Here is a 9132-nt window from a genome sequence, read left to right as displayed (position 1 = left end):
AGCGTCAGAGTGGCACGTGAAATGACCACATATTTGAAAACCTCTGCCAGGAAGGCCACAGTGGTTTAGACAGTGGGCTCACAGCATCAACAGATGCAGGCCTAATATTCTGTTGTTTTGCATAGATGTTCACCAGTCCTGACATTGGTTTTAGTCTTTAAAACCACTCTCCCAAAAATTCTTCATTTTCAAAATCTAAATGGTTTTTCATGCCTATTTGGTTGTTTGACAGTAAAATATTAAACCTGTGTGTAATCTGTGTGAGTGCATCACAACTATTATTAGGTGTTATTTCCCAGAGGTTCGGTTGTATCAATATAGCCGGCAATTTTAGTGAGAGGGTTTTAGTTTAGTTTTTCACTCGCCTGTGCGTTCTATAGCGTGATTATATGCAGCGATGTGAGCATCTCTGCGTGGGTCGCCACAGAGGCGCTGTCCATGGTGCTGCAGTTATGCGACTCTTGGCTCCTATACGAGGGAGGGGGGAATCTATAGCTTACTCACTGGAGGGAGAAAAATTACCTTTGTGGCGTTGCATGAGTTTCCAGGTCTCAGTCAAACTCAGTGAATAAGCGAGGAGGCTTTCGTGGGTTTGACCCAAAACTGTTTGAGAAACCCAATGATATAAAACAGAGATTGTGTCGGATTTGGCACGGTTGTTTAACGTGAAATATATCATCTTTTCTCAAATCTATGAATGCATGTTGCCCACGGATAATAGTGTTAGTTGGATTCGATAGATGCTCCCTTACGGTCGTTAATAGCTACGTGAGCGCCATTCAAAACCCTCGTTATAGATAAAACTTAACTGTGACGGAGACAAACTGCATAATAAAATTTCATATTTAAAAAAAAAAAATTAATAAATCAATAAAAAATGTATGGTGCATGGTGGTTTAACCAATAGTTAACCGACTGGAGCCCTGACTTAATAAATAATGAAAGCGTTCGGAGGGGAGCTGCAGCTGATTTGCTGATGTCAGGCAGCCAGTGCAGCATTTCATGGTGCAGGGTGGAAACGCACGGTGCCATCATCCTCGGTCGGTGCACTAGGCAAAAAAAAAAAAAAAAAAACCTCACACATGCAAGCCCGGCAAGAAAGATGCTGCCAGCTCTCAAGATTTGGGCATTATTGTCTGTGTCACTGTGCTACCTGTCTCAACCGGGTCATATGAAAAAGGCTTTCCGATGTCCTTCAACATGCAGCTGCTCCAAGGAGTCTATAATCTGCGTCGGGTCCTCCTATATCCCAAGGATTGCCCCCACCGAAATCAATTCCCTGTGAGTATCTACCCTTAAAATTGCACAATATATGTTTTAAACAGTGCGTGCGACGCGAGCAGCACTTTGTAGCACTATAGGCTCGTTCAATGAGATTTTCGTTGTCTCAATTTTACCACGCAAATAAGAGTTGATGGCAGTGCAGTCTAAGGATTCCCTTTTCTTTGGTTGAACGTTTTTGCCTATTTCTTTCAGGAGTATCGTCAATGGGACTTTCACCGAGGTCAAAGAAGCAATGTTCTCTCACATGCCATCCCTCCAGCTACTGTAAGAACACTTTAACTACCTCCAGCACTTCTCAAAGCATTTGACTGATTCGCCTTACATTGTAATAGAGGCTAAGAATGGGCTGCGTGGTCTATACAGCTTCGACATAACACACGTTATTTATAAATGATCGCTGGATTTTATACTGTCGCACATATATGTTCAGTGACTAACTTTCTGTTGTGCAAAAATAAGACAGCCAGGTGTCTTGTAAGCAAGTAAGTGCATCTTAAAAGTTATTAAGCAAGGCAGGCTTTTTAAAAGGGTTGGACGCCTGAGGATAGATAATGGAAATATTGTCTTGAGTTTTCAGTGTGGGCCTAATACTGTACTTACCGGAGGACATCAATCTTTGTTGTTCCTCTACTAGTGACAGCATGGATGTCAGCATAAATAAAGGCGTGGCAGATATAGGGAATGGGTAGCAAGTCCTTTAAGTGCATTGAAATCAACTATTTTAATAAGATGATTGTCTTTTATTTGTGTTACAACTTGATAAGAGAATATCTTCACCTTAGTGGAAAAGGAAAAATGACGAGTCAGTGGTTTACTGTTTGACAGGGGACATTATTTTTCACCAGGTTTTGTTTAAAGTGTAACATTTTACATTAAGAAGTGTATTGCAGTTATAATAGAAGCCATACAATGTGACAAGTTAACCGCTTCGACACTTGGTTTCAAGTACTTTGAACATTTGGCTTAATTTTGTTCACTTATTTGATTTAAGAAAGCAAAATCTTATTCAGAGAAATGCAGAGAATCGTTATCCACTGCATTGATCTGGTAGCCAGCACAGATCATTTACGGAATGTTTTGTTGTTTGTTGCAGGCTTTTGAATTCCAATTCTCTAACAACTGTAAGGGATGATGCATTCTCGGGCCTTCCACATCTGGAGTACCTGTAAGTTGTTTTTATAGAGTGGAACAGATTGAGGAATTGCTGTTCTTCCATTTGTTGATTTATCATACCTCAAAAACCACACAACATCACAAAAAAGTCATTTGGCACCTGCAGAAAGGGAGTCTGGTATGGACGTGTAGACCACACACACACTCTGATGGCTCCACTTGAAATGAATCTTTGCTCATCTGTTTGCACTTCACTTCCTGACCAAAATTAAAAGGCTTTCATTTGTTGTAGAGCATAAAAAGGTCATGTGGTCTGATGAGTAAAGACTTGAGCATGTTAGGGTAAGAAGAGGGGCAAATGAAATTGCTGCTTCTGTCATGCCTCATGCCCAAGGTTTAGACATGTGGAGACAGCATTATGATCCGGGGTTACTTCAGATGGTCGCATCTAGGTTCAGCAATGTTATGTGCTCAGAAAAAGTGAATAACCGGGTCTTTCACTTTATCCCAAACTGTGGGAGAGTGGTTTAGGCAGCATTAAACATCCTTTTCACATATGGATTGGCCATCAGAGAGTCCAGCCTGTAACCCCATTTAGAATGCTTGAGCTGTACCAGAGAATACTTTACACAGCTGTCCAACTCTTCCATCATCAGTACAAGATCTTGGAGAGAAATTACCGCAACCGTTACTGGAAGCAAATATTCTGGCTCTACATGAGCTTATTAAATTGATGCCATTTTAAATGAGTGCCTGAGTCAAAGCTAAAAGTATTCAAAGAAATGTATGTTTAATTTTTTTTTGGCCAAGCAGTTAATAAAAAGTAGAATTTATGTTTCTATTGAAGAAAAATATAACGTGGAATTATAAAGGAGAGCAAAAATGTAGGTGGTTTACAATGTTGTCATACAAAGCATACAAGAATCAGTAGGATGTTTGAGTTATTCTGGTTATTCAGTGTGGGAAAACTGTGCAATATTCAAGTAAAAATAATGATGTAACATTAATGATATGATGAGTGATTATTCTAAAAATTGCAACGTCAGTTTTCCACAATTGATAACAAAATGATGATTATTTTCTCTTTTTATCCACAGGTTCATTGAGAGTAATAAGCTAGAGACAACATCTAAATATTCCTTCAGAGGACTCAGGGATTTGACTCACTTGTATGTTCCAATATTGTCAGAAATATACAAATGCATAGTGTACCTGGATAATGCTCTAGCAATTCATTGTTGTATTTGCTGTGCCAATTCATTGTGGTTGTTTCTAGGTCTTTGGCAAACAACAACATTAAAGCTTTGCCCAGAGAAATCTTTCTTGACCTGGAGTCACTGATAGAGCTGTAAGTTTGTCACACAGTTAAAAGTGTTGGGTAAATAATGCCATTTTCTCTGTTTTTTATTTATTTTCAGTGTCATGGATTTATTCTGTGCCCTATGCCTTTTTTGTTTTTGTAAAGTAGTTCTCTGTCTCTTTCTGCAATGACACACCGTAGTTCTTTTCTGTAGGGACTTACGAGGTAATGCTTTTGAGTGTGACTGCAGAGCCAAGTGGCTCATGACTTGGTTGAAGTACACCAACGCCACAGTGTCGGATGTCGTGTGTGCTGGACCGGAGGACATGAAGGACAAGCGCCTCAATGACATGAACAGCCTGCACAATGAGTGCATCTCAACAGGTGAGAAATACCTGAGCCAGCTGGACTTATTTCAGATTTAACTGACATCAGTATCAGGAAAGTCACCCGGGTCATTTTAGGAAGGATGGTGAAGAATATTCTTCAAATGGGGTTTAGTTGGTGGTATTTTATTAGTTTGTAAAAAATGGAACTCATCATGTGCTTTTCCACAGATTTTGTCCTTCATCAGTCTCTGGCATCTGAGTCTTTGTCAGTTGACACCTTCAGTTATAAGAATGATGTCTATGTGACGATTGCTGCTCCCAGCACAGAAAGCTGTATGGTTTTCCAATGGGACCATATTGAAATGAATTTCAGGACTTATGATAATATCACAGGTAAGGCAATGCCTTCGCAAGCTGTCTCAGGACGCTCAAGTTAAGTCTTACTCTCATATGACTAGTGTGTTTTCCTGTTCCTCAGGTCAGTCCATTGTGGGTTGCAAGACAGTTGTCATCCAAGATGAGGTGTTTGTCATTGTGGCTCAGCTCTTTGGTGGTTCTCGCATTTACAAGTTTGATGACGACCAAAGCAGGTTCAATAAGTTCCAGGACATTGAAGTGTCCAAAATCTCCAAGCCCAATGACATCGAGGCGTTCCAGATTGGCTCTGACTGGTTCTTTGTGGTTGCTGACAGCTCAAAAGCTGGCCTGTCCACCCTCTACAAGTGGAATGATAATGGCTTTTATTCATACCAATCCCTGCATGAATGGTACCGCGACACAGATGCAGAGTTCTTGAACCTGGATGGGAAGGCCCATCTTATTTTGGCAAGCCGCTCACAGGTTCCTGTGATTTACCAGTGGAGCCGGAGCAACCAGAAGTTTATCCTGCAGGGCGAGATCCCCAACATGGAGGACGTAGTAGCTGTAAAACACTTCCGGATCAAGGAGGAGCTCTACTTGTCTATGACACGCTATATTGGTGACTCTAAAGTTCTACGATGGGGTCCCAAACAGTTTGCTGAGATCCAGGCTTTGCCCTCACGAGGCTCTATGATTCTCCAGCCCTTCTCTTTTAAGGAACGTTACTACCTGGCTCTGGGAAGTGACTACACCTTCTCTCAAATCTACCAGTGGGATGATGAAAAGAAGCTCTTTGACCGCTTCAAGGAAGTGTACATCCAAGCGCCGCGCTCCTTCACTGTGGTTTCCACTGACCGCAGGGACTTCATATTTTCATCTAGCTTTAAGGGAAACACACAGATCTTTGAACACGTCATTATTGACCTGAGCTTGTGAGGGTGCTGTGCCTTATTGTCCCTCCTGCAGTCAGATGTCTTCCTCCAAAAAGATATATTTGCAAAGGGACAAAAAGGACAAGACATTGTGAACTGTTAAATAACTAATACCTGCATAATTCTGACATAAATTAGAGCTTGGTCAAGTTTTGTCTTGACTATTTCTCAATGGCCTTGTTCCTATTACCTGTTGCCATGAATTCTCAGACTTTAAGATACTGTCATTTCACAAAGACTGCTAGCATTTTGTAAAAAGGTTCAGCTGACATGGAATGGTCGAAACATCAAAAATAGTTTGATCTGTTTGGAAGTATAGCTTTTCAGTTAAAAATCCTTCTGCTAGTAGTTTGAAATCCCCAACATAATACACCTGGACGTGAGAGAAAATGTAGTTCTATTCTTATTTGGGCCACTAACTTCATGCCCTCCTTGCCTGTGTTGAATAATGTACAGTACATTAACCTATCAGAGCAAGGGTTTTGTGTTCTGATAGACTTACAGTGCCTCCTTTTGGCCGTGATGAAGCATCACACCCCTATTTCCATACAGGGAATGTCTTGAAAGCACAAACCTTTAATTAGCATTATGCAGATCTTACAGTGTTTAGTTGTTTTGTGGCAAATTTAACTGTAGGTGGTACAGACTGTATTGCATACAGTAGTTTAAGAATGGTCTGTTGTTTTAGGAATTGAGATATTCAGGAAATATAGTTCCCATTTTGATACAGCTTTTAGATCAGAGATACAATAAAAAGAGAAAGTCAAAGCTGTTGTTGTTGATCAGGGAAACTAAGACTACTTACAAGTTAGAAAAATAACCACAGTTTTTTGGCTTGTGATATCATTAAACTTTTTGGGGGATTCTCACGAGAGATTCAGAGGCCTCATAGAGAAACTAAATGTAAATATATCCAATGAAAACAAAAGGCTTTCTCAGTGTGTCATTCTGAATGTTGACAACCTACAAGATGTACATAAATTAAAGACTGCAATACCACTAACTCTTCTAAACAGATATTTGCACTTACTTACAAAACTCAAACGTTACTGCAGCTTGCAACAGCATGACATGTAAAAAAGGGTGATCGTCAACTTACTTTTAGAGAAACCCAACAAAGTGTTCAAGTGCTTTTTCAATGAAGCGAATGGCACTGCAAATCATAAAAAGAAAAGAAATATGCAAGCTTGACAGTTCTTTTGTATGTTTTAGTTTTAAGCATATTGAATGTTACTCTTTAAATCTGCTGTAAGTTTAAACAGTTGACTAACAAAATAAACATATAAAAATATGATTGTAAGATGTGTTTTATCATTCACTGAACAACAAGGGTGGTAAAATGTCAGCTTTTTTTCTTGCCTGGAATTATCTTTGTTAGGAGAAAAGCCCATAAAATTAATAATATGACTTGCACACGACGGGACAGTTTCAAGGCTGCTTTAGTCAATATTTCTATTCTTTTTATTGTGTCAAATGATCATCACCAATGTTTTCAACTGCTTTTAAGTGGTAGTCTCGTGTTGTCATCAAATATTTTTGATACCACTGGCACTAACTGTCATGGCCAGAATCCATAAAGCAACTCTCAGCTTACTGATAGCTCACTTTAAATCCCATTAGAAGAGATACTTTAAAGCTGCTGTAACTTGATAAATAGCTTTCTGGTGGTTTTAGTGTTTGGGATGTATCCACCATATTGATTTATCTTCCACCAGAACAAATGAACAAACAAATAAGGTGGTGAGGAATTAAAGAGAGACAGCAAAGAGACGACTAATCGACACCCACACGAGATGAGAGCCGCGTTAACTTTTTAAATCTAACTTTTAAATCTCTAAGAATGTTATAGAACTTAACCTCTGCGAAAAAATCAGCTTGTTTTGACAACTGAGCTGATCTGTCTGTCACTCTTTGATCCAGAGCAAGAGGGCGCGTTCAAATGATAGATAAGGACTGCCATCATACAGTGGTGAACTGCAGTGATTACAACACTACTAAACTAGTGGTTTTAATGAAGAATGTATGTTCTCGTGAGCCTTTACATTAGCTAGCGTGAAAGAGTCAAATGGTTAAAGCCACCTCCCCTGCTGTTGCTAAAATATCTTTCCAGCCAAAAGTAACATGTGACAGTAATGTCACTGACATGCTGACACAAAGTAATTTTTGTTTAATTGTTTTTTTTTTGCCTTTTGCCTTTCAGTTCTCTCAAAGTACTGGGGACAATTTGGTCACAGTTAAAGAATGCACGACCATTTATTTCTTCTTTTTTGCCTCTCAGGGCTTGAAATACTCGAAAAACGTTTTTCAAACTGTGTAAAAGCATGGAAGCCCATTTCCGCCATGAAAGAAAAAATAAAAGCCCAACAGAAAGTCATAATTATGAGATTGAAAGTCATAATTTCGACTTTGAAAGTCATAATTATGAGATAGAAAGTCGTAATTACGAGATTTAAAGTCATAATTATTAGAAATTAGAAAGTCGAAATTATGACTTTCTGTTGGGCTTTTATTTTTTCTTTCATGTCGGAAATGGGCTTCCATATAAAGCGATCCATCAAACTAGATTTATCTTATTGTATTTACATATTGCAGAGCATATTGCATTAAAAACAATAATATATATCTATGTGGAGAAGATACATATATGTAGTTCGTAACACTTCTAGTTTGAGTTGTTTAGCTCATACTCCTTGCTTATTTTGTCGAAAATTGTTTTTTTTGGGGAAAAAAAGGAAACTACTTCCTCGTCTTATTGAGAGGTCAGACAGTCGAAGACCAAATAAAGAAACAAGACTACATGCAATAAAAAGTTATTGATGTTGAGTTTTTATGAGAATTAACTACAACAGACGCCCACCTTCCCATCTGTAAGTTCATCTATCGCATATTCATCATTATTTAGGCTCTCGTATAACGGGAAATAACCAACGTGCTGTCTTCTAACTGAAAATGGTTGACCAGCATTTTTCATAATTAATAATAATAATTTTTGTTTGTTGTTTAAAGAGGGGTGTCGACTTTTGTTCTCTAGGCACATTTTTCTACCCGCTGTTACACGTAAAAGTCGAGTGTAGAGGGCGTGCTGAACCGTTTCCAGCATGTATAGAGACAGAAAAGACATGTGTTTTTGATTCGTATCTGATCAAATATTTTAAAATTCACAAGTTTGTGTACAGTTTGTTAGCTGTATTTTTCGTTGAAGATTAGACTCCGTTTTGCATGAATGCTTGGAATGAGCATAAAGGCCCATGCCGCAAAAATCTGAACATAATTGTTCTAAAGAGGCTTTAGATTCATGAATACCTTATTTGGCATTTGTGAAAACTTTTTCTGATTTGGAGAAAAAAAAGCAACCAATCGGAAGCCAACTTCCGCCTGGTGCTTGCAGCTAAATTGAAAATCAGCTGTAAAGACTTCTGCTGCATAGACTACATAAATGGGATTGAAAACAATAATTTAACAATGGTAACAAAAAAAAACAATAACATATATTGTAAATAGGCGACTTTGCTCTCATTTTTATCAATGAAAATTTTCGTGAAATGAATTTTTCTACACAGCACGTTTGTCTTTGTCAACTACTATTGTTTAAAACAAAGCTGAATGAAACGGTTAGTGGTCTAATTCTTAGAATAGCCCCCACGTTTGTTACAATGTCGCAACTTTGTCTCAACTTTCACAGATTACCTGAAGCAAATAAATGAATACACAGTCACAACAGACGGTGCCCCAGCTGGCAGAGACACATCCATTGATCCAATCTATTATTGACAACAATCTCAGGAAACTCAAGAGATTATTGAAGGACAACAAT

General features: G+C 38.6%; 1 protein-coding gene across 1 annotated transcript; it reads left to right on the top strand.

Annotated features, from left to right (window-relative positions):
- Positions 1 to 925: 925 nt before the first annotated feature.
- lgi2a (leucine-rich repeat LGI family, member 2a) lies at positions 926 to 6609 on the top strand. The gene is made up of 8 exons (XM_072376257.1): positions 926 to 1281; positions 1477 to 1548; positions 2378 to 2449; positions 3495 to 3566; positions 3674 to 3745; positions 3912 to 4081; positions 4255 to 4419; positions 4505 to 6609. Exons 1-8 carry the CDS (start codon positions 977 to 979, stop codon positions 5320 to 5322), a joined length of 1746 nt encoding a protein of 581 aa, XP_072232358.1. The 5' UTR covers positions 926 to 976; the 3' UTR covers positions 5323 to 6609.
- Positions 6610 to 9132: the final 2523 nt, after the last annotated feature.

The sequence above is a fragment of the Leuresthes tenuis genome, unplaced genomic scaffold (assembly GCF_036924035.1).
Source record: "Leuresthes tenuis unplaced genomic scaffold, fLeuTen1.0.hap1 SCAF_22, whole genome shotgun sequence".
Taxonomy (NCBI): domain Eukaryota; kingdom Metazoa; phylum Chordata; class Actinopteri; order Atheriniformes; family Atherinopsidae; genus Leuresthes; species Leuresthes tenuis.
Note: the sequence above shows the minus strand (reverse complement) of the source record. Positions and strands in the feature narration are given on the sequence as shown.